Raw genomic sequence first — 26,385 nt, 5'->3', positions numbered from 1 at the left:
TGGCAGAGCCTGGTGTGTTCCCCCGCCCCCCACATAAACCCCCGTATGCCAACCACACAATGTGGATGCAACCATAAGAGGGCATCGCAAAGCGCTACAACTGTAACTTCAGTTTGTCCTCCTGGCGCAGCAGTAAAGAGTGTGGAAACAACACACCGAGTACTTCAAGGCAATTTCTCTTAATTTGTAACGAACAAAGAGCCTATAGACTGACTATTTCAAATCAAATGTACTCACATCTCAGTGGGGCGCTCTGTCAATCCATACTGACGTCAGTAGAGTTGCGATGCCTGCGAATCTCTGTTGCCAAATTCCAGCGACTTGACACTTGTGCTTCTTTGCTCTGCTGCATAGTGTCGCCCCGCCCTTGTACGTGATGTCACCATGTCCGGTCCCGCCCCTTCCACGCCCCTTGTCGGCAAGTACACTTGCAAGCGCAAGCACTATGGAACCATAACCAAGTTATATTTTGAAACGAGATAGTACAAAACACACACTGATTAAATTAACGAAATAGTTTAACATACTAGTTTGCATGCAGTTGACCAAAGTAATAAACAAGTCTTCTAAATAAATAAATAAATAAATAAATTAAAAAAAAAATAAAAAAAAAAATAAAAAAAAACCTTTAATTATGCTGTTCCTTTATTTCCTGGTCTGTTAAATTGAGAAACTGAACAAGCCCGACAAGTTGTGCCATCCAAGCCTATGGGTGTGCCATCCATAAGAGGCAAGTATTTGAGATGGACAATGACTTGGTTCATTCGTGCATTTAAAAGTGAAACAAATCCCACAAATCTTAGATCATGATTTTACATAACTATGGCTGACTCATATTGTTTGAGTTGATTCTCAAATGCATAAATAAAATGTAATCAAAAGTGCTTTATGCAGTGCACACAAAAATATGGGAATTCAGTGGTTCTAGGTTATATTCTGCCATCATGTGGATGGCTGTTAAAATACACAGTCACAGACTGAATTTAATAATTCTCACAGATTTTTAAATGGATAAAAATATCATTTCCATAGCATGAAACATGCCCTGGGATGTATCAGAAATGTGTGCATCACCATTTTTGTTTTATCAGTCTAATACAGAAATGTGATACACATACAAATTGACAGGTTTCCTGATGCATTGATTAACAACGTCAAACATATACATCTAAATAAGTAAAATAATGAAATAAATTACATTATTAATAAATGAATATTAATAATAATAACAATAATATGGGAATCTGTGTTACAAAGTGAGAGAAAAGCTTTATCTATTAAGGAGAAAGAGGTGAGTACCAAAGGTCTTTTTTAGCCTCAAGGTCAAATTAATACCACAGCCCTAATTTATCTATAAATAACCTAAACTGGGTCACAAAGAGTGTTTTCTTTTTTTTTTTCTTTTCTTTTTTTTTGGGGGGGGGGCTATGTAACCTCCATAACCACATCAAGTAAAGCTCAAGTACCCCTTCTTTGATACAAATCAGAAATGCTTTTTTAATAATTTTATTTACATTGTACTGGGTGTCATTTATCATTATCAATTATATATTTAAAGTACACTATTATTATTAAAGTAAAAAAAAAAAAAAAAAGTTGATTGAGGATTGTTCCTTTCCATTAAACATGTCATACAGTAATGCACAGTTTGATACTGTTCCCTGTTTTCCAAATGCATAACATGCCCAGAATGCAGCTCTGCATGAAAGAATCAGATAATTGCATTGTTATCTTAAACTATTATCTTTAACTGTGCTTGAACTGTTTGTAGTTTAGGGTCTCCCCTTTTACGGAAAAATAGTCATTTATAACATTTTTGTGATAAATTATTTTTTTATTGATTCATATATAAAACAAAGAAAAGCAAAACATATATACACAGAATCAATATTTAACCCCCACTATTACCCCTCTCCCTCCTAATCCTCAACCCCACCCTGACCCTCAACAACATCCCAGTGGTCACACATGATTATAGACACACACACACACACACACACACAAAAATGTATATATATATATAAAATCACACACATTAACAACTACACCTCTCTCTCCACTGCCCCTCACCAAAAGCCCTCCAAAAACACCAGATATTTGCCCTATTTCCCCATAAATGAGTCCAAATTCCCCAGTCTTCTAGATAACCCTTCTTCAAAAGCCGCCACCCTCCCCACCTCTGGGCACCACCCTTGAAATGGGGGTGCTCCTGCCGATTTCCATCCCCTTAAAACTCTTTGTCTGGAAATCATTACACTGGTTAGGACCCAATTTTTTATGTGTTTATTCTCTATATTGATGACCGCCCCATCGTCTAAAATACAGAGTCCGGGGCCAAATGAAATCTGAGTGCCCAACACGTCACACATGAAACTCTGAACCTTCAACGAAAATTCTTGTATCTTAACACACCACCAAAAAACATGGGTTTATAGGGCTTTACTGGTTGTTTAGATCAGTGTTACTATCAGAAATAATTAATAATTATTTCTTTATTTATTAATTAATATTTAAATTAATTAATTGAATCTAACTTATTAAAACCTCATATGGGGCTCCAGTAAATGTAGTGTGCTATGTTTAGGAGCACGTTTGGTTATTAGCAATAATTAATAATTATCAAAGATAATTATTAATTATTAAAATCAATAGAACATTGATGAGAATCAATGTTAACTTTTTTTAATCCTTTAAATCAACAATTATCATAGATAATCGTTAATTGTTAACATCGATGAAACATTAATTAAAATTAACACTAGCTTATTGATCATTCAAATTCAACAATCATCAAAGATAATTATCAATTATCAAAAGTCAATAGAATATTAATAAGGATTAACATTGACGGGGCACCACCCTGGAATCAGGGACTAATAACCAGATATTAAAACAGTCTCAATATTAGCTTGTTTTCTTAGGAAAATCGACATCCGAAGAATATCGATTTTTGGGAAAAAAACAATGAATGAAGGTTTGAATCCGAGCACTGACATCCCGTCAGCATGACACAGGCGTATGCAAAACAAACCAAAACACTTCTCTTTGTAATATAAACAAAGTTTATTTATGCAGTAATATCAATTAATAATTAATACAATGCAGTCAATAAACTTCCGACTTACAACTACAAACTAAACAGTGATATGATTAGATATGGAAACTAAAATAATCCTATAACACATAAGGTGTGTGTGTGACAGTGTGTGTGTGTGTGTGTAAGGAGGGACGCGCACAAAATGGCGGACGTGACTCTCGTGGAGAGTATGTCACGCGAGACTTCCGGCCAGGGAATATGACCGCGAATGGTGGCGGCGAGAAACCAGTCAATGGCGTCTACCAGTTACTGCGTGTATCCGCTTGTACGATAGCTTAGGGACAAAGCTGGGCTTTAGCATTAAGCTATCTAGGAGCCAAAAATGTGTGCCAGAATGTTTGTGAGGGGTTGCGTGCGTGTGTGTGTGTGGTTAATACGAGAGAGAAGTGACTGCCCTAAAGCCGATTTCGCGATCGTGGGAGAGAAAGCAGCTGTTAGTTCATCGCTCAGAGACACGGTGGACAGCTCGTAAACAGTCCCGCGTACTTTGATTCTTTAATGGATGAACTCAGTTCACCTGTCTCACCCGCGATGGCGAAATTTGCACAACAGTCCAATTTGGTTGGACCACAATACAGCAAAACGAATTCATGATAATTAATACCCTGAGTATTAATAATGAGCGGACATGGCGGTCCGTAAACTGTACAAGCAAAAAACTTGAAACACAAGAATAACACACTATAATATTCTATCTCTGCCCAGACGTAAACCTCTTACTTGAATCGCATGAAGACACAGGTAGAATGTGTTTTCCTCCATCCTTTAACTCTGACCCGGTTCCTTGAGGCTCGGGTGATGACGGGAGGCCGTTTCCTTGCTCTGTCGGCGGGCGGTACGGCTGTTGATTCTCGGCGGGCTGGCGGAGAACTCAGAAATGTTGACTTGATTGAAGATGGAAGAGAAATCTTTAATCTCTTCACTTCTGTAGGCAAACGGATGAAGATGCGAATTGCTCGGCAGTCTCCTTCGGATCCGTTAGAGTGTTCGGTTGAGCACAGAGTAATCTCAACTCGTCCAGCGAGATGGAGATTGTATGGCCACAGTTTCAAGTCGGACGTTACTTCCTTGTGCCACGAGGTTGCACCAGAGAGCAGCGATGAACTGCGTCTATACAGGACGAACAAAGTTGCTGGAAGCAAATCCCAGAAGCATTTCAGAGGTATTTCAACTCCTGATGATGTCATGTTTGAGGGACATTCTGTTGTGTGCCTCATCCAATAGGAGTTGAGAGTTCGATCCTTTAGTGAGCAAGGCTTCATGGGATTTGTAGTCTGTTTTGGACTCCCTTTGTTTGATTTTGGCACGATTTTTATCAGTATAATTTACGACTTGGAATGTGGGGGCTTGAGTTAGGTTTTTATGACTGTGTTAGGCCTGCCTTTGTCTTCTATCTGAATACATGAGGCCCAACAGGTTGTGTCTCCATCTTCTGATTGGCATTGCCAGCAGGTGGGTGTGTTTTAAGACCAAGCCTTTACAATCTAGAGGGGGTCCAATAGAATCGATGTAAAATTTAGAATTGCATAAGGCGCACCCTTGCATCTCTAGATGCAGACTTGACATTTTTTAGAATCCTAGCCCACACTCCCTCCTTCAATACCAAGTTTAAATCTTTCTCCCATAATCTGTTGATAGAATTTAAAGCTCCATCCCCCAGACTCTGAATTAGCAGGGAGTAATACACTGATGCATCATAACCTTTTCCAAAAGCAGTAATCACCACTCCCAGAGTGTCTGCCACTCTAGGGGGGTGTATGGTTCTCCCAAAAATAGTACAGAGCAGGTGGCACAGCTGTAAATACCTAAAAAACTAAGATCAGGGAATCCCAAAATGTTGAACCAAATTTTCAAAGGATCTCAACAATCCACTCTCATATAGGTCACAGAGTGTAGTAACCCCCCTCACAATCCACTCTGACCAGCAGAAAGGGGACTTATTAATACATAAATTTGGGTTCAAACATATGCTCGAGGCAACATTTAAATAAATGTCTGAATTAAACACTCTGGACACTTTTGTCCATACCGAGTGCAAATGCGATAACGGGGTGTGACTTAACTTCTCCGGTTAGTTTGATAGAAAGGCTTTGCAATGGCAAAATAGGGGCAAGAACTTCCTGTTCAATACAAAACCACAGAGGGCTCTCTCAGGTGGAAGCAACCAATGAGCCAAATGTCTGAGACTGAATGCATAATAATAAAAAAAAAATCTTGGGTAGGCCAAGCCCACCTTTGTCAGTCGGCCTGTGCAGCTTACTGAAATGTAATCTGGGACGTTTACCATTCCAAATGAAGGACTTCGCTATGCTATCAAATTACACTATGCTTGAAATAAGAGAGGGGAATATCTATAGGGAGAGACTGTAGCAGGTAGCTGAATTTTGGAATAATCATAGATACATTTATTGATGCCCACCTGCCCACATCGTTCGAAAACCTTTTTGTTAAAGGGTCAAAATTAACTCTAACTAAATCACACAAATTTGCTGGGAATAAAATACCCAAATACTTAATGCCCTGTTTGGGCCACTGAATGGTGCGCTGAAAAGCTGTTACTGCGCAGTACACTGTCAGAGTCAAAGCTTCAGATTTAGACCAATTAACTCTGTATCCCGAGAATTTAGAAAAGGAATTAATTATTCAGTGGAGGCAAGGCATGGATCTAGTAGGGTCGGAGATTAATAATAAAATATTATCTGCGTGTAAAGCAAAAGCATATGCGCCACAACTCCAGCCACTACCCCTGAAAAATCATCCTCCTTTCTTATTGCGGCTGCTAATGGTTCCAGGGCAAGACAGAACAATAATGGGGAAAGAGGGCAACCCTGCCAGGTGCCCCTATCCAGAGTAAAATAATCTGAAATTAATCCATTCGTTTTTACCGCCGTTACTGGGTGTCTATAAAGTAACTTAATCCAAACAATAAAAGTATTCCCGAACCCATACATTTCCAAAATCTTAAAAAGATAATCCCATTCTACCATATCAAATGCCTTTTCGGCATCAAGTGAGATGGCAGCGACCGGAGTCTGATCATTTGCCACTAACCACATGATATTGATGAAACGCCTAATGTTATCAGAAGAGCTACAGCCCCGAATAAACCCCACCTGATCTATATGTATAAGAGATGTCATAACTTAATTGGTTAGCCAAAATTTTGGACAATATTTGAATGTCTAGCTGGATCAGGGAAATTGGACGGTAACCCTTAGACTCGCTTGGATCTTTGTCCTTTTTAAGAATCAGACTGATCCAGGCTTGTGTCATGGTTGGTGGAAGCTTTCCATTCTTTAATGATTCTGTATAAACTTCTAGCAAAAGTGGAGCCAATTCTGTAGCATAAGATCTAAAAAACTCAGCAGCAAGCCATCTGGCCCTGGAGCCCTGCCTGTAGGCAAGGCCTTAATTACCTCGCCAAGCTCCTCCAAGGTTATCTCAGAATAAAGATAATTTTTTTGCTCATTTGTCAGTTTAGGGAGTTCTAATGGTTCAACAAATTTTCTAATATCTTCATTAGTAGACGAAGACATGGAACTATAGATTTCAAGATAGAATTCTTTAAAAGCATTATTAATATCAATGGCTGAGGTAAATATTTCACCACCAGCAGATTTCACTGAGGGAATGGTAGAAAAAGTCTCTCTCTGTTTTATATATCTAGCCAGAAGTTTTCCTGCTTTGTTCCCTGACTCAAAGTATGACTGTCTTGCCCTGAATAGCCAAAACTCCACTTTCTGCAACAAAATAGTATTATATCTGTATTTCAGTCAGGTCAATTCTCTGAGGCCATGAGATGACATTCGGTGCTTCAGCTCTGCCTCGGTACCTTTAATATTCCCTTCCAACTCCACGAGTTCTTGTGCTTTGGATTTTTTGGTAAATGAAGCATACTGTATGATCCGGCCCCTAAGAACTGCTTTAAGTGCCTCCCAAGCCACACCCAGAGAGGACCCTGAGGACCAGTTGGTCTCCATATAAACATTGATTTCAGTCTTTAACATTTGTTGGAATTCAGGATTTTGCAAAAGGCATATATTAAAGCACCAACTATATAATTTCCTTTTCTCCATATGTGGCAACACCTCTAAACTCACCAAGGTGTGATCTGAGACTAAAATGTTTCCAACTGAGCAATCAACAACAGATGAAATGAGGGACTTAGATATAAAAACAATTCTAGAGTAAATCTTATGGACTGATGAAAAAAATGTATAGTCCCTACCAGATGGGTTCAAAAGTCTCCAAATATCTGTAAGACCAAGATATTTACACATCCTGTGAAGCATCAATGTTGCTCTAGGGGGCTTGCACATTTTTGCTTCCCTATGATCAAGAACTGAGTCCATCAACAGATTAAAGTCTCCTCCCAATATTATATCATGAGGGGTGCCAACAGCTTGCAACATCCCTTCTAGATCTATAAAAAAGCCCTGATCATCAACATTAGGTGCATAAATATTAGCCATAAAAAGACTTTGCCCCTGAATTTCTGCTAAAACAATAATGACTCTTCCTAATTTGTTTTTAATCTGTTTGAGACATTTGAATTGTAGATGCTTACTTATCAGTGTAATGACTCCCCTGCTCTTACTTGAGCCAGCACTAAATAAAACAGTTCCACCCCATATCTTCCCACATTTTTCAGCTTCCTGCGGGGAAAGATGCATTTCCTGAAGAAACAGTATATCATATTTTTTATGCTTAATAAGAGAAATAACCTTCCTTCTTTGTATGGGGTGCCCCAACCCATTCACATTCCATGTGAGAGAGACAATCCGCTCATATTAACATTTGACATTTTGACATATGAGAAAAAATAGATTGTGTGTCAAAAACAAAATTATAAAGACCACATTCCAACATTAGTGTAACAATCAAACCCCGAACTTCCCCAGAACCAAACAAACAGAAAAAAGAAAAACGTGCGCATTAACCCCGCGCATGACAGCGCCAACTGGTGTCCATCCCTCTAAACTCAAACAGTCTATTTACACCTACGAGAGCCCCCACAACAACTTTGCCATCAGATTGCTCAAGTCCAGTGTTTCTATACAAATTTTGTGAGATAGAGTTACAAAACAACAGATAATCTATAAAACAAACATCATCCAATAGGCAGAATAAACACAAAGAATGTGTAGATTCGTCCACATAACTGTCCTGAAGGTGTGTTATTCCACAAAACAAACTCCAGCCGCTATGTGGAACCAGCCAAAAAAAAAAAAAAAAGAAAAAAAAAAGGGAGGGCTAGTAGCTCAGTTTCCTCGGACAGTCAAACGAATGTTCAGTGAGCCGGCCCAGTGCAACAAATGACCTAATCACTCCAGTGTCTTGCAAGAAATACTCTACAAAACAAACTCCAGCCAATAGGAGGCATAAGCACAAAGAATGTGCAGATTCATCCAGTCCTGAAGGAGTGTTATTCCAAAAAACAAAACAAACTCCAGCCACTAGGCGGAACCAGCACAAAAAGAAACAAAAAAGGCATTCAGTTCCTCGAACAGTCAAGTGAATGTTCAGTGAGTAGGTCCATTTGGCTGCAAAGTGAGTACCACAAAATAACTTACTCACTCCATTGACTTTATGAAGGACATCGCTTGTTGGGGACATGTAAATGTTTTGCAGCCATCTTTAGCATCTATTCTCAATTTGGCCAGGAACATCAGTGCAAAAGTGACCTTCCATTGATGTAAGAGTTTCTTGCATTCCTTGAATCAATCACGTTTATCTCTTCGCAAAGTCTGGGAACAAGAAAATGCTGTGGTTCTTCCAAAAATAGACTTCCTTTACCCCTCGCCTCACGCAACACGAGATCTTTATCGGATGATCTCAGAAATTTGGCCAGAATTGATAGGGCCAGTCTCCCTCAGCAGATCGCCAAGCTGGAACCCTGTAAGCTTGCTCAATTTCCAGCTTATGGCCTGTTATGTCAAGCAGATTTGGAAAAAGCCCGTCCAGGAATTCCATCATATCCTGACCCTCTTCGGCTTCAGGAATTCCGAAGATTTGGATGTTATTCCGCCGTTTGCAGTTCTCCAAGTCCTCCAATTTCTCCCAGATGCACTCCAAATCCACCTTGGTTGCTAGCGGATTAGCAGCTAATTCCCTCTTCGTTGACTCCAGATAATCGATCCGTTTCTCGACATCCCCCACTCTTGTGACCACCTCAGTGAATTTCGTCCCCATGGCATGATCGATCGATGTATTACAGCAAGATCCTCCAAGTCAGCAATGACCTTCATCAGTATTGCCAACATGTTCAACAATTCTCGCCAAATTTTCCTCACTTCTCTAGCCAAATCGGTTCCCGGGCTTGTAGCCTGCTGCTCAGGGGCATCAGCTTGAGCACGTAAGTGTCTTTTAATGTCTCCAGAGCCAGAGGATTTTTAATTCTTTGACATATTGTCTTCCTAGAACAGTTATGGAACAGGGTGTATCGAATCTCACAGATTTATGACATCAAAAGTATTAAAACTAGCAAAGTGCGCAGAGCTCGCCGTTCACACTCAAGATGGCGCCGAGTATGGCTGCTGCGTTGCGAGCTCTGACACAACATAGCAATGTTTTGTTTGTTTTGTTCACAATTCTTATGTTTTTTGTCTTGGATGTTGTCTGCCTTATTGTCTATGACAGACAAACACTTTTGGACATTGGTTCAGCGATCTCACACTGAAAACCGGACTTCACATTCCTCAATGCCGACCCGCTGTTTACAAACACGCAAGCAGAGCCCTTTGTCTGGGCAGCACGGCCGCAGAAACGCAGGAGGGAAAGGGGAAACAGAGCCGGCATTCTCATCAGAGTAAGACGCCGCGCAAATCGACCCCCGCTACCCACTATTCTACTGGCAAATGTTCAGTCTCTGGATAACAAGCTCTGCGAGCTGAAAGCGCGGATCTCTTTCCAACGAGAGACGAGGGACTGCTGCATTATCTGCCTAACAGAAACTTGGATGTCTGCTGAGATTCCAGACTCAGCCATTGAACCCGCGGGGTTCTCCGTCCACCGAGCGGACAGAGCGAAAGACCTCTCAGGTAAAACTAGAGGAGGTGGTGTATGTTTTATGATCAACAAATCCTGGTGTGATCAGAGGAACGTACATTCCATCAAGTCTTTCTGTTCTCCTGATCTGGAATTTCTTATGCTTCTGTGTCGACCATTCTGGCTACCGAGGGAATTCACAGCGGTCATTATCACTGCTGTGTACATTCCCCCACAAGCCGACACAGACCAGGCACTCAAGGAACTGTATGGGATTATAAGTGAGCAGGAAACCGCGCACCCTGAGGCCGCGTTCATTGTGACCGGGGACTTTAATAAAGCCAGTTTAAAATCAGTCGCACCAAAATATCACCAGCACATTAGTTTCAACACACGAGGGGACCGGGTTTTGGACCATTGCTACTCTCCGTTCCGGGATGGCTACAAATCCCTCCCCCGCCCACCATTTGGCAAATCAGACCACTCTTCCATTCTGCTTCTGCCCGCTTACAGGCAGAAATTGAAACAGGAAGCACCCACCCTCAGAACGATCCAGTGCTGGTCGAACCAATCAGACTCTATGCTACAAGACTGTTTTGAACACACGGACTGGGAGATGTTCCGGTCCGTCTCTGATGACGACATCGAGCTTTACGCTGATAGTGTAATGTGTTTCATCAGAACGTGCGTAGAGGAAGTGATTCCGACCAGAACTGTACGAATCTATCCGAATCAGAAGCCATGGATCAGTAGCGATGTTTGCGTGGCACTTAATGTGCAGAACTCCGCACATTTAATTCCGGGAACGCGGAGGAGCATAAACAAGCCAGTTATGCCCTCCGAAAAACTATCAAAACAGCAAAACGCCAGTACAGGAGCAAGATTGAAGGACAGTTTAACACCACCAACTCTAGAAGCATGTGGCAGGGAATTAACATCATCACGGACTTTAAAGGGAATAAAAACTCCGCCATGAACACTGCTGCCTCTCTACCGGATGAGCTAAATACTTTTTATGCTTGTTTCGAGGGAAATAACACCACCCTCATGGAGAGAGCTCTCGCGGCTGAAGCTACAGAGGTTAGTTCACTCTCCGTCTCTGTAGCGGATGTAACACGATCCTTCCGACGGGTGAATATCCGCAAAGCCGCGGGCCCAGACGGCATTCTGGGCCGCGTCATCAGAGCGTGCGCGAACCAGCTGGCTGGTGTTTTTACGGACATTTTCAACCTTTTCCTCTCTTTGTCTGTAGTCCCCACATGCTTTAAAACATCCACCATTGTGCCTGTACCAAAACAATCAAAAATAACTTGTTTAAATGACTGGCATCCTGTTGCTCTGACCCCCATCATCAGCAAATGTTTTGAGAGACTAATCAGAGATTACATCTGCTCTGTATTGCCACTCAATCTTGACCCGCTGCAGTTTGCTTACCGCAACAACCACTCCACTGATGATGCCATTGCATCTACAATACACACTGCTCTCTCCCACCTGGAAAAAAGGAACACTTATGTGAGAATGTTGTTTGTAGACTACAGCTCAGCATTCAACACCATAGTGCCCTCCAAGCTAGATGAGAAACTCTGGGCTCTGGGCTTAAACAGCTCGCTGTGCAGCTGGATCCTGGACTTCCTGTCAAGCAGATGCCAGGTGGTTAGAATAGGCAGCAACATCTCCTCATCACTAACCCTCAACACTGGAGCCCCGCAGGGCTGTGTTCTCAGCCCACTACTGTATTCCTTGTACACACATGACTGTGTGGCAACACATAGCTCCAATGCCATCATTAAGTTTGCTGATGACACGATGGTGGTAGGTCTGATCACTGACAATGATGAAACAGCCTACAGAGAGGAGGTGCACACTCTGACACACTGGTGTCAGGAGCACAACCTCTCCCTCAACGTCAGCAAGACAAAGGAGCTTGTGGTGGACTTCAGAAGAAAAGACAGAGAACACAGTCCCAACACCATCAATGGAGCACCAGTGGAGAGAGTCAGCAGCTTCAAGTTCCTGGGTGTCCACATCACTGAGGAACTCACATGGTCCGTCCACACTGAAGTCGTTGTGAAGAAGGCTCATCAGCGCCTCTTCTTCCTGAGACGGCTGAGGAAGTTTGGAATGAACCGCCACATCCTCACACGGTTCTACACCTGCACTGTGGAGAGCATCCTGACTGGCTGTATCTCCGCCTGGTACGGCAATAGCACCGCCCACAACCGCAAAGCACTGCAAAGGGTGGTGCGAACTGCCAGACACATCATCGGAGGTGAGCTTCCCTCCCTCCAGGAAATATATACAAGGCGGTGTGTGAAAAAAGCTCGGAGGATCATCAGAGACTCCAGCCACCCGAGCCATGGGCTGTTCTCACTGCTACCATCAGGTAAGTGGTATCGCAGCATCAGGACCTGCACCAGCCGACTCCATGATAGCTTCTTCCCCCAAGCAATCAGACTTCTGAACTCTTGATCTCCCACGATCAAAATACATCAGCACTGCATTTTATTACCCTTACTCTTATATCTCACACTGGACTGTCATAAATTATATTATTATTATATTATATTCTCTCTTAACAGCTGACTATCAACCGACAGCCTGAATGTCAATACAGTACAATACTGTACATTCTATATGTATATATATATATATATATATATATATATATATATATATACTTTTTTTTATATATATTTTTATTTTTAATTTTTATTGAATAATGTGTATCTATATAGAAGAAAAAAAACAAAAAAAAAAAAACAAAACAAAAACAGCGTATTGTATACTGTACAGTGTATGTTATTATTTGTATATTGTTGAGTGTAATTATGTGTATAACAGATGTTTAAATTGTGTTGTGTTAATTTGATGTTATTGTAAATTGGTATATGTCTGGAATATGTTGATTGGAACTGCACCCAAGAATTTCACACACCATTGCACTTGTGTATATGGCTGTGTGACAATAAAGTGATTTGATTTGATTTGATTTGATAGATATCAGATCTTATCAACCAACAGTCCTCCTTAAAAAAATAAAAAACATGTCCGAACCTCGCATGGCGTCACGTGACTCCACTAATTTATAAGATTAAAGATTTTGGAAAAGGAGGAATGAAGAGAAACTGGCAAGCAAAGGTTAAGAAAGAGTGTAGGACAGAGAGAAAGTGTCTTTTCTGAGACTTATCGCCATAAGTCTCAGAACTCTATATATAGAACTCTACATAACTCTAAACAGGTTAAACTACCTTATAATCTAATACAATTATAAGAGTGAAACGATTTTATTCACTTATATTTTAGGTAAACATGCCTTGTACAATGATGACAGAACCAGGGACATTCTTATTTGAAATCATTCTGCCACTTCTGCAGTCTGCTTAAAAGAATAGTTCACCCCAAAATGGAAATTCTGTCATCATTTACTCACCCTCATGTCTTTCCAAACCTATATGACCTCATTTTCCATGCAGAAAACAAATGGAAATAATTTAATGAATTTCTCATTGGCTGAATTCAGTGATCACACTCACGTTAACACTTAATAAAGTATCATAGTCCTATGAAGGCATGCAATAACTTTGTATAATGAACAGACCATAATTTAAACTGCTATTAACTATATGTAACCGGTGGTTGTAAAGAAACAACACAGGATACAAAAATATATTTTGGGGGTTTTATTATGACTGTTGATGAACCGATGAACAAAACCAGGAGCTCTCCTGCACAACGCACATTCCACGTCTCAAACCAGCACACATGTATAACATGAGAGAGTGCCAGAAAGCGTGCACGGCAAAACTCTTAAAGGGCCACGTCCAATCCACGATCAGAGTCAAGTAATTTTTATTTGTATAGCACTTTTCACAACACACATCGTTTCAAAGCAGCTTTACAGAAAAACATGCTTTAACAGAAAATTATACTGTAATATCTATAGTCTTCGAGTCATCATTGCCTATTTTGATTAAAATTAAATTGTAAATTGTGTGTAAAAATAAATAATACATTTAATAATTAAATAATAATTGTATTTAGAACCCCAGTGAGCAAGCCGAAGGCAACTGTGGCAAGGAACACAAAACTCCATTGTATTTGTAGTATATAAACTTGGTTTATGTAGAAAAATAACCTTGGGAGAAACCAGGCTCACTGTAAGGGCCAGTTCCCCTCTGGCTAAACAGCATGAATATAATGCCAATATTAGTTTTGTGTGTATGTGTGTGTGTGTAGTGAAAGTCATGGTTTAAAATTAGTAAATTAAGTAAGGGTTAAGGGCCAGTGTTTAAACAAAGATTTTGTTTTCACTGTAAGATGAATGATTATGTCTTTCAAATCCATCCTGGATTAGCTGCAGAAGTTCACATACTGTAGATGCATTGTCCTTTCTTATTTGGCTGATGTAGGCTTTTGATGGCAAGTCATTGATAATCTATGTATTCCATTTTAAGAGTGTAATCCATCATTAGACCAAGGTGATGCAGGCAGAGATCAGCGAGGTGGATCACAGTTCAACCGGCAGGTCATTTCTGTGAGGTTCGGTGAGGTCCATCCTAAGTCCAAGGTTCAGGCAGTGGCATATGAAGTATCCCATGTATTACAGTTGGAGTTGGCATCAGTTCATCCTCTGAAGTCCATCGTAGTAGACTGAAATGATGTCTGGCTGGCAATGGCTGTAGTTAGTCATCATCACTCAGCGACACGTAGCAGTGGAGTCCGACACCAAGCAGGAATGGAGCAGGATCCGGCCAGCTCTGGTAACCTCGTGATATGAATCCCGAGGTTGGGACAGGTAAACAAATAGAATAATATTAGCATAGATGCTCTTCATCTATTGCAGAGTTAAATATTACAGCTGAATAGATGAGCCTTTAGACTAGACTTAAACTGAGAGAGTGTGTCTGAGTCCCGAACAGTGTTAGGAAGACTATTCCATAGTTTAGGAGCCAAATATGAAAAGGATCTACCTCATTTTGTGGATTTTGATATTCTAGGTACTTTTAACAGGCCAGAATTTTGCAATCGTAATGATGGAATATAGCGTGGTACAAGGTCACTTAAGTACTGTGGAGCTAGACCATTCAAAGCTTTGTGCGTGGTTAACAGAATTTTAAAATTAATATAAAATTTAACAGGTATCCAACGTAACAATGATAAAATGGGGCTAATCTGATCATATTTCTTGGTTCTAGTCAGCTCTCTGGCTGCTGCATTTTGAACCAATTTAAGTATATTTATTGAACTTGCATGACATCCTCCCAGTAATGCATTACAATAATCTAGTCTTGAGGTCATGAACGCATGAATTCATTTTTTGACATCAGCAACAGAGAGTCATAACTTAGAAATATTTCTACAAACATTGGAAATTTGATTTTCAAAAGACACATTGTTATCAAATATAACACCTTCTTCGCTGTAGACGACGATGTAACAGTACATCTATCGAGAGTCAAATTATATTTTAGCGGCTTATTTTTAAAGTTTTTGGTCCAATAATTCGTACCTCTAATTTTTGTCCGAATTGAGTAGAAGGACATTTCTGGCCATCCAATCTTTGATTTCATTGATACACTTTGCTAATTTGGAGAATTGCAAAATTTCGTTGGGTGTCGAAGAAATATAAAGTTGGGTATCATCATCAGCATAAATGTGGAAACTTATCCCACGATTCCTGAAAATATCTCCCAGTGGACGCATATAAATTAGAAGGAGAAAAGCAGAGGCCCAAAAACTGATCCCTGTGGCACTCCATTCATACATTTTTTTTAATTGAACAATTCCTCGTTTACACAGACAAAGTGGTAGAAATTCCAACATAAATCTCAAGCCTATCCAAGAGAATGTTGTGATCTATTGTGTCGAAGGCATAACTAACATCTAAAAGCACTAGAAGAGAAATACAGCAGCAATCAGATGAAGTAAGTGCAGTTTCTATACTGTGATGGGGCCTGAATCCTGACTGAATTGTTCATATATACAATTTCTCTGTAGAAATGAACATAGTTGGGGAGACGCTACATTTTCTAGTATTTTCTACATAAATGGGAGATTTGAAATCGGTCTATAATTAGCCAAATCTCCAGGATCAGGCTGTGGCTTCTTAATAAGCGTTTTTTTTTCTTTAATCGAAGGGGGCGACACTATCGGGAGTGCTAGAGAAGAATGTATTTATATTTTCTGTGATTACATCAAGTTCTTTTAGACTTTTTGGCTTACTGAGTATTTGAGACAAATCTGGAAGATTGTAAGTGAAGCTATCTTTAGTGGTCAAAAGAATAGTTCTACCTGAAAGATAACGTGGTGTAGATTGAGTTACATTAGCTAATCGCAGCATACAAGAGATGTCATTGCCCTGCGGCAGAATTTAATAATACCAATTTAACAATAACCCGGGGGAGCAGACTCATTTAAATGAATATATTCATCTGGTTTAAGTCATGTTTCAGTCAAACAGAGCACATCTAAACTATGATCTGTAATAATTTCATTTACAATTAGTGCTTTGGTTGAAAGAGATCTAATGTTGAGTAGCCCTACCTTCATATGATGTTTATCTTCAAGTTTTTTGTTATTTTCAAGTTTGACCTTAATCATATTTTTTCTAAATGATTAAGTGAGGGGTTTGTGTATGGTAGTTCAGGGAACAGACACAGTCTCTATGTGATATCTGGGTGATACTGTCTTTATGTGTTCCAGTTTATGTGACCTCTGTGATGTCTCAAACTTGGCCACATTTAAAATCAAATCATTGATAAAGCCTGTAAACAATGCTAAAATCCAATATGGCAGCTAAATCGATAAAATCAAACCTTGGTTCTTGCACGTCTCGTGACCAAACGTAATGGCGTCATGTCGCAAGAACAAATGAGGTTGATATGGCATCATGATGAGTGAATCATGACTTAAATTATGGTCTGCTAATTATACTGCCGTATGCCTTCAGAGGACTTGGTATTTGACGCAAGAGTTACATGGACTTTTATGACACTTTAGGATGCTTTATTAAGCGTTAAAGTGAGTCACAATGTAAGATTATTGACATCATCAACGAAAGATATGGGAAGCATTTTCTCACTCATTATAAGTTGATAAGCCTATTTATTTTGTTATCCTAACTTTACATGTATTTTATTATTCACATTTAACATTCTTTTTTCGGAGTGACTATTTGCACTAGTTGTAAATAGCACCTGCTACACAGCATGGCTATTTGCACTCAAATAGTCTGGTTGAAACACAGAAACTAAAGACAAACTGCAACCCCAAGTGCTGCTGCAGAGGCGTGATGTGTAAAGACTGTTGGATTTTTAAAAAAAAATTTTCATCTGGACAAACCAGGTTCGATTCTGCCTTTTGTCACACCTTTCCCCGTCCTGTTTCCTGTCTCCATTCTTAATATTTCCTTTCAAATTACTGATTTTAATACATTAAAATTAACGAAGGTTGATTTTCTCGCAGTGATTTGATCACGATGAAGGTTGAGGAGTTGAGAGAAAAATTTGATCTGGGTAAAATTAACCATGTTTTTACTACAGTAATATTGTATTAACTATGTTTTTTTGCCAGAAGTCCTAGTTTTAATGCAATAAGGTAAAATAGTGTTAATATAGTAACCATAGTTAATTTTGTGGTTACTTTGATTTTACTACAAATACAATGGTGATGGTAAAAACATGGTTAATATTTGTAAAAGAAGGTTAGGTTTAAGGGTGTCAAAGGGATTCTAAATAAACACAATAAACACTCTGCAGTGATGCTACTATACTGTATGTTAGTGTTTAATTAGGGGTGTAAATAGCATCTTAAACTATTTGCATGTAGTGCCAAGAAGATGCTTTTGATTGCTTTTTACACCTAGTGCAAACAGCATCTGCCTTTTTTATTCCATGCTGTCCATGACTCTTATCAGAACAGATCTGCAACACATTTTTGGGTTGAGAACCAATCGAGAACCACTGCCTTATTCACCTTTTCCTGAATGCGGAAATGTTCCATGATTTGCATGTTTTAAATTTCCGGAATCCAGTGTTTTCACCAGATCTGCGTATATTCTTAGCGGGTAATGTGATGTTTAAAGTATTACAGTTGTAAAAATTTACAAAAACATGTGGCTGTATAGTGCCCAAACTTCACAAAGTCGAGATAACGTCATGGTTACTGGTGTAACCTCCGTTCCCTGATGGAGGGAACGAGACGTTGGTGTCGATGTAGTGACACTAGGGGTCACTCTTGGGAGCCCGAGACACCTCTTGTCTTTGATAAAAGGCCAATGAAAATTGGCGAGTGGTATTTGCATGCCACTCCCCCGAACATACGGGTATAAAAGGAGCTGGTATGCAACCACTCATTCAGGTTTTACGCTGAGGAGCCGATATAAGGTCCGGCCATTTCAGCAGGTAGTTCAGCGTTGTGGCAGGAGGGACCAACGTCTCGTTCCCTCCATCAGGGAACGGAGGTTACACCAGTAACCATGACGTTCCCTATCTGTCACTCACCCGACGTTGGTGTCGATGTAGTGACACTAGTAGTCCCTATACAAAACGCCACAAGGCTGAACTGTGTTACATGAACTGGCGGTGTGTGGTGGGCAGATTTGCTGTGTGCCTCATAGCCAGCGCACCAGGTCGACACGTAACCTCCCCCAACATAGTTATGAGTGTCGAACGGCCCTTTTTGGGGACAAGTCGACTACCCAGAGATAGAGACAGGCTTAACCCAGTCGTGGCCTCTTTCCCCTTCTCTTTTTCCACTCCCTAAAAAAGAAGGGGGATTATCCAACTGGGCCGCCAGGTCTAGTCGGGGGGTGTCCCTCCCAAGGGGAGGACACTGCAGAGACCACACCTCGCCCCAAGAGAGGGGGGGATATTTAAGTGGAAGAATATATCACATGGTCTTTCCAACCATGTGGAGAGCCTTCAAGGTAGATCCTGCCCAATGGGGGAGGAGTTACTACAACATGGAGACTGGGGCAGAGGGGCTCTGCCCAAGGAAGACGCAGTTTGCCAGCAGGGAAAGAACTAGCGGAAGATATAGATCGCATGGGGTTAGCCTTACAGGGAACCGCCACATGCGGAGCACCTACCCCAGAACCGGGCTCTTAGTTAGCGCGTGTACTGGGCCGGCAGCGAGTCTCTCCGAAAACTCGACTGCCACAGGGCTCGGAGGAAGTCAATCAGGGAACAACTTTTGTGAACAATACTGGGAATTAACAGCGCATGTCTTCAGCTCAAAAGGAGGTGGAAGGTGCTATGTGCAAGTGATACACCCGGCCGGCTATCCCAGGCTTATCCGCTTGTGTTGCGTGCCACTACCTGGGATGAAACCGGTTCCACCCGGAGGTTGTAGAACCTTGCAAAGGTGTTGGGTGTTGCCCAGCCCGCTGCTCTGCAAATGTCTGTTAGAGAGGCACCTCTGGCCAGGGCCCAAGAAGCCGCTACACCACGGGTAGAATGGGCTCGTAGCCCTACCGGGGGCGGCATGTTTTGGGCGAGATATGCCATAGTTATGGCGTCAATGAGCCAGTGGGCGATCCTCTGCTTGGAGACAGCGCTTCCTTTCCGCTGTGCACCAAAGCAGACAAAGAGCTGCTCAGAGATTCTAAAGCTCTGCGTGCGATCCAAATAGATGCGTAAAACGTGCACCGGACACAGCAACGACAGGGCTGGGTCTGCCTCCTCCTGGGGCAACGCTTGCTGGTTCACCACCTGGTCCCTAAAAGGAGTGGTGGGAACCTTGGGCACATAGCCCGGTCGGGGGTCTCAGGATCACGTGAGAATAGCCCGGACCGAACTCCAGGCACGTTTCGCTGACAGAGAACGCTTGCAGGTCACCTACCCTCTTGATGGAAGTGAGCGCAGTCAGGAGGGCAGTCTTCAAGGAGAGTGCCTTAAGCCCGGCTGACTGCAAAGCTCAAAGGGGGCTCTCTGTAGACCCTGAAAAACTGCAGAGGTCCGATGAGGGAACGAGGCGCGGCCTGGAGGGATTCAGCCTCCTGGCGCCTCTTAGGAACCTGATGATCAGATCATGCTTCCCTAAGGACTTACCGTCGACTGCGTCGTGGTGTGCTGCTATGGCAGCAACGTACACCTTCAAGGTGGAAGGGGACAGCCTCCCTTCCAACCTCTCTTGCAGGAAGGAAAGCACTGATCTGACTGCACACCTCTGGGGGTCTTCCTGATGGGAAGAACACCACTTAGTGAACAGACGCCACTTAAAGGCATACAGGCGCCTCATAGATGGAGCCCTAGCCTGAGTGAATGCGTCCCATCCAGGGGCCAGACATGGAGATTCCAGAAGTCTGGGCACGGGTGCTGGATGGTGCCCCTTCCCTGAGAAAGAAGGGCCTTCCTCAGGGGAATTTGCCCGGGGGGAGCTTTCACGAGGAGCGTGAGGTCCAAGCACCACGTCTGGGCGGGCCAGTAGGGTGCTTACCAGGACGACCTTCTCCTCGTCCTCCCTGACCTTGCACAGGGTCTGACATACAGCGGGAGCGCAGACCGCCTTGGCGGTTGACATATGCTACCGCTGCCATGCTGTCTGTCCGAACTAGCACGTGCTTGCCCTGGATCAACGGCCTGAACCTCCACAGGGCGAGCAGAATTGCCAGTAACTCGAGGCAATTGATGTGCCAACGCAGCCGCGGACCCGTCTAGAGGCCGGCGGCTGTGTGCCCATTGCCAACAGCGCCCCAGCCCGTTTTGGAGGCGTCTGTCGTGACCACAACGCGCCTGGAGACCAGTTCTAGCGGAACACCTGCTCGTGGAAATGAGAGGTCGGTCCAAGGGCTGAAAAGACGGTGACAGACCGACGTAATGGCCACGCGGTGTGTCCCGTGGCGCCATGCCCGTCTCGGGACTCGAGTCTGGAGCCAGTGCTGAAGCGGCCTCATATGCATCAACCCGAGCGGAGTGGCCACCGCCGAGGATGCCATATGCCCCAGGAGCCTCTGAAAATGTTTCAGTGGAACCGCTGTTTTCTGTTTGAACGCCTTCAAACAGGCCAGCACCGACTGGGCGCGCTCGTTCGTAAGGTGCGCCGTTAAGGAGACTGAGTCCAACTCCAAACCGAGAAAAGAGATGCTCTGAACTGGGAGGAACTTGCTCTTTTCCCAGCTGACCCGAAGCCCTAGTCGGCTGAGGTGTGAGAGCACCAGGTCCCTGTGTGCGCATAACCCGTCTCGAGAGTGAGCTAAGATCAGCCAGTCGTCGAGATAGTTGAGAATGCGAATGCCCACCTCCCTTAACGGGGCAAGGGCAGCCTCTGCGATCTTCGTAAAGACGCGAGGAGACAGGGACAGGCCGAAAGGGAGGACTTTGTACCGATACGCCTGACCCTCGAACGCGAACTGCAGGAAGGGTCTGTGTCGAGGAAGGATCGAGACGTGAAAGTACGCATCCTTTGGGTCTACCGCCGCGAACCAATCTTGATGCCGGACGCTCGCTAGAATGCATCTTTGCATCAGCATCTTGAACGGGAGTCTGTGTAAGGCCCGGTTCAGTACTCGCAGGTCCAAGATTGGCCGCAACCCACCGCCTTTTTTCGGTACAATGAAGTAGGGGCTGTAAAACCCCTTCTTCATCTCGGCTGGAGGGACAGGTTCTATCGCGTCCTTCCGTAGGAGGGTAGCGATCTCCGCAAGGTAGCAGCGTTTCCGTCTTTCACCAAGGTGAAGTGGACACCGCTGGACCTGGGCGGATGCCCGGCTATTGAATCGCGCAGCCGAGTCGGACGGTCCGGACCAGCCCTCGTGACGGACTGGAAAGCTCAAGCCATGCGTCCAAGTTCCACGCAAGGGGGACCAAAGGAACAACATCATCGGATGTACCGGAAGGTGGGGCCTCGCGGCGGGGCGGAGCTCGAGGTGCCACACCACATCGTGGCCGTGCTGAGTCCGAGGACATCGAAGCACTTACCTGGCTCCTTGTGACCACCCCCGGAACAGCCTGGGACGGGGGAGGAAGAGACCTGTCCTCGTGACCCGTGGAGACTGTCACATCGGGTCGGATTTGTGCCACAGCTGGGCGCTCAGGGCGGGAGACCGCCGCTGGAGCGCCAATCTGCCAAATGGAGTGGTGGACGGTGGTCGTGATGCCAGCCGTACACACCGGATATGTGACCCAGGGAACAAGGAAACCACTCTTGCTGAGCTCTTGAGTACTGCAGCCACTTGCATGCAGCGCAATTAAATGCAAAAGGTAACAAAAAGATGAAGATCTGCTTACCAGCTCCAGAGCAGCGGGTTTCGTTGTCCCTGGGTGCCCGTCTCAGGGGCGCTTCGAAGACCTCCGTGGGTTCTTCAGTGCCGGTTGTGAGACGGGTGGAGTCGGCTTCCTGCGGTGGGCTCCATGCCGGGGCAGTCACCGCAGGGGGACGCCCTCGGCGATGAGTAGATGGGGTGCGGGATCTTGAGCCGCGCCAGGCAGGATAAGCCAGCTAGCATCCATCTACTGCTCTACCATCGAGAACTGCTGGGCAAAGTCCTCGACGGTGTCACTGAATAGGCCCGCCTGGGAAATGGGGCAGCAAGGAATCGTGTCCTGTCAGCCTCACCCATCTCGACCAGGTTGAGCCAAAGGTGGCGCTCCTGGACCACTAGTGTGGCCATCGTCCGCCCGAGAAACCACGCCGTGACCTCCGTCGCTCGGAGAGCGAGGTCGGTCGCCGAGCGCAGTTCCTGCATCAATCCCGGGGCGGAACTACCCTTGTGCAGTTCCTTTAGCGCCTTGGCGGACTTGCAGGAGAGCCATGGCGTGCAGGGCGGAGACGGCTTGTCCAGCGGCACCGTAGGCTTCGACCATCAGAGATGACGTAAACCTACAGGCCTTGGACGGGGGCTTTGGGCACCCGCGCCAGGTGGCGGCGCTCTGCGGGCATAGGTGCACCGCGAGCGCCTTTATCCACCGGGGGATTGCCGAATAACCCTTGGCCGCCCCACCATCGAGGGTAGTGAGAGCGGGGAAGCTGAAAAGATCGGGACCGGGCAGTAAAAAGTGCCTCCCGCAACCTTGTCAGCCCTTCATGCACTTCCAGGAAGAAAGGAACGGGGCGGGGCGTGGCTTTGAGCGGCGCCGCGAGCCCAGGAACCAATCACCGAGCCGCGAGGGTTCAGGGAAGAGTGGTGAAATCTACTCTAACTGACGCTCGCGGCTGTCCGGGAAAGCATGTCGTCATCTCCGCGTCAGCCTGTGACTGGGCGATCGACCCCGAAGGGAGGAGCCCAGCTGAGGCTTCCGACTGGACGAGCCCGCTCTCCGATGCTGCGCTCGAGAGCTCATCACTTTCGCGGGCTCCGAATAAGAGGTCGAACTCGCTGTGAGACGAGCCGGCGGACTCACCCGGAAGCCCGCTCGGGGCAGACGAGCGTGCTGGGGAATGGGAGGTCCGCTGGGGGGTACCCGGCGGAGGTGGTCCCATTGGGGTCCCCAAATCGCCCCCAGTGCTATCCGCGCTGGCCTCAAACCCGTGGGTAAAAGGACCGAGGAGGGAGCCTCTGGGGTGGCTTGCTTTCTTACGAAGGCGAGCCGCAACCGCAACGTTGCCATGGACATATTCTCGCAATGAGAACGTGACCATCCACGAACGCTGTCTCCGTGTGAGCAGTGCCCAGACATGAAAGACAGTGATCGTGACCGTTAGAAGGCGAGAGATAACGAGCACAACCAGGTATAACACACAATCGGAAAAGCATCTTTAAAAAGACGCGTCTTTAAAAGACGTTCCGTGTGTGCGCTCTTTTAGAGAAATATATACTCTTTTAGAGGGGAAAAATGCTCTTTCAGAAAATATACTCTCTAGTTTTTCTGCCGAAGCGCCCAGGGGCATTCTCTGCAGTGCACCAGTGCAGAGGAGGGAGAAGCCGCTGAAATGCGCTGTCAGATCCAGCAGGTGAATGAACAGTAGTATTCAGCTCAGCGAGCATGACCGTTCGGCTCCGAAGAGAAAATTGAATGAGTGGTTGCATACCAGCTCCTTTTATACCCGTATGTTCGGGGGAGTGGCATGCAAATACCACTCTCCAATTTTCATTGGCCTTTTATCAAAGACCAGAGGTGTCTCGGGCTCCCAAGAGTGACCCCTAGTGTCACTACATCGACACCAACGTCGAGTGAGTTACAGATAGGGAACCGTATTTTTTTGACAGTGCCTTAGCTGAGTGTGTAGATGACATGAAGCGATGGTCCGAGGTTAGTTATGTTTATATCATTAACTGCTTTGGGTTGTGACAGCCAACAACTGCACAAGTTGAGACTGAAATTAATTTCTTTACTCCTAATAACATTTTAATGATTGCTTTCTCCATCTGGATTGCTCGTTTCGGTAGTTTTTACACTGCATCTCGAGACCAGTAACAGAAAACAGGCACTTACTGTAAAATCATCATGGCGCCACCCATTGGTTGCTCAAGAAAACTGTGGATAAGACCAAGAATGATGTGAAACATCATTAAAAGCCCATTACTGATTTATTGACAGAGCTTATTGAGGTTCCTTTGGAATGTTTGATCTGCCAATCTTACTTCAGCCAACTTCCTTTAGATTAGATTATGTAATTCAAGTTTAAACAATGACTTTTTCATTTTTAATTCATTTTAAACTGATTACATTTTTGACAACATTTCTGAAAGTAAGACAGGCTTGTGCTTAGAATGTTTCTGCAGAAACATGGATGTGTATTTAAAATAAAATATCTCACTTATTCAGTGTAAGAGCCATCACTTTCTGCTGTTTAATATATCTCCAGTATAGTGCTTGAACTGTTTTTCCAGAGCTGATTATCTGCTTTGACAATGAATAAGGTGTTTGGTGTGTGATGACAGTCACTCAGGGGAATCTATCATGGTGGAAGCTGTCTTATGTTACATTTTTTCTCAGATGTCAGATGTTCTCAGGAGTAAAGCAAAAGTGCACAGTTAATACAGCTATACAATAATTTCTGAAAAAAAAAAAAAAAAAAAAAAAATGCATTTAATTAGGACATTTGTTTCTTGAGTTCTATTTCACAGTTAAATAAACTTTTCACAGTGGCACAGCTATTTTTTTTATTATAAAAGGTAACTAAATACTGACTCCATGAACACATGATGACAGATTCTATTTTCTATACCATTACCTCACCAGTACAGACCAAATTCAGCTTATGAAAATCCCACATGCTCTGATAGCAGTGTAACAAGGAACAATAGCACTAAAATCCTAAAATGAAGATTGTCAGTCACAGGACCCTTTAACCACATATTAACACTTTTACCTGTAATTTATTTTACTGAACTGAAGCACACTGTTTTAAATTAAGCCTCTACAGCTGGACTCCAAGAATGGTGTTTGGACCAGTGAAAGACAGAACACACCATTTTGATAGAAAGACAAGAAATGATGTGAACAACTGAGGAAACTGAACAAACCAGCAAGATATTGGCAACGCAGACCAGTGAGAAATGTGAGAATTTAAAAATCAACATTGAGTCAGACAGAAAATCGTTGTATAGCAGCCAAGCATCTGGAAGTGTTGCTGTTCCTGGCTGGGTTCTTTGGAGCTCTAAGTTCAATGTTCTTGCTGGGATCTCTTGGGTCTGATTACTGGCTTTTGGCATCTGAATCTTGTGAACAAGGTGATGCTGCTGTTTTCAGACAATGGAGAGTCAAAGAGGTTAGACTTGGACATATTTACCATTTGTTAAAAAGTTCAAACTTGTGTTTGAACCCATGAAACCATCTTTGAAACCACGTGTTTGAGAAGACTAAAATGTGCATAGTGTCATTATGAGAGATATCACAGATAAGAGTGCCAGACATACAGTATAAAGATTATTTAAGCCTTCTGACAAACCATTAGAATAATTAAGATTAAGCCTGTTCTGCATTGGGGCAAATATGTTTAAGCTTCAGTCCTGCATAAAACACAAAAAGAGATGTTTAGCAGTTTCATAGCTTTTTTTCTCCATGCAATAAAAGCTACTGGTGACAGAATCATTTTGCAACTTATTTAGTTCTGTCAAACACCACAAAAAAGCAGCACTCACTTTGTTGGACTTATGTCTTTCAGCATTTCTGTGTGTATTTAGATGAGTGGAAGGAGAAGTAGTTCCTATACTAAAATATTTGCCAACCCAATAATTTTTTTTTTTTCACTTCGAAGCATATGATACACGTTGATGTTCAAGCTGAATGAATAATCACATTGTTTAGTTTTACATAAAACACTTTGTATCAATATTTCTATGTGAGCATCGATCAGTCCTCTTGATACAGATCAGTATCAGAGGTATCAATATTTCAAGACCAAAATCCGCTTTT

At 43.5% G+C, this 26,385-nt stretch overlaps 2 protein-coding genes across 12 annotated transcripts in view; one reads left to right on the top strand and one right to left on the bottom strand.

Annotated features, from left to right (window-relative positions):
* The window catches only part of LOC127449222 (inositol polyphosphate-4-phosphatase type I A-like), a 111,974-nt gene extending 111,633 nt beyond the window's left edge, over window positions 1–341 (bottom strand). For all 11 annotated transcript variants that reach the window (XM_051712505.1, XM_051712510.1, XM_051712513.1 and 8 more), the window contains exon 1: window positions 238–341. The gene's annotated coding sequence lies outside the window, so the exon portion shown is untranslated. The remainder of the gene's footprint in view (window positions 1–237) is intronic.
* Window positions 1–26,385, top strand: part of tmem182b (transmembrane protein 182b) — a 41,201-nt gene that overhangs the window by 12,456 nt on the left and 2,360 nt on the right. Inside the window, 1 exon segment of the mRNA XM_051713011.1 lies at window positions 25,559–25,738. Within this exon segment, the coding sequence (XP_051568971.1) occupies window positions 25,559–25,738 (180 nt within the window).

The sequence above is a fragment of the Myxocyprinus asiaticus genome, chromosome 12 (genome assembly GCF_019703515.2).
Source record: "Myxocyprinus asiaticus isolate MX2 ecotype Aquarium Trade chromosome 12, UBuf_Myxa_2, whole genome shotgun sequence".
In the NCBI taxonomy this organism is placed as follows: domain Eukaryota; kingdom Metazoa; phylum Chordata; class Actinopteri; order Cypriniformes; family Catostomidae; genus Myxocyprinus; species Myxocyprinus asiaticus.
Note: the sequence above shows the minus strand (reverse complement) of the source record. Positions and strands in the feature narration are given on the sequence as shown.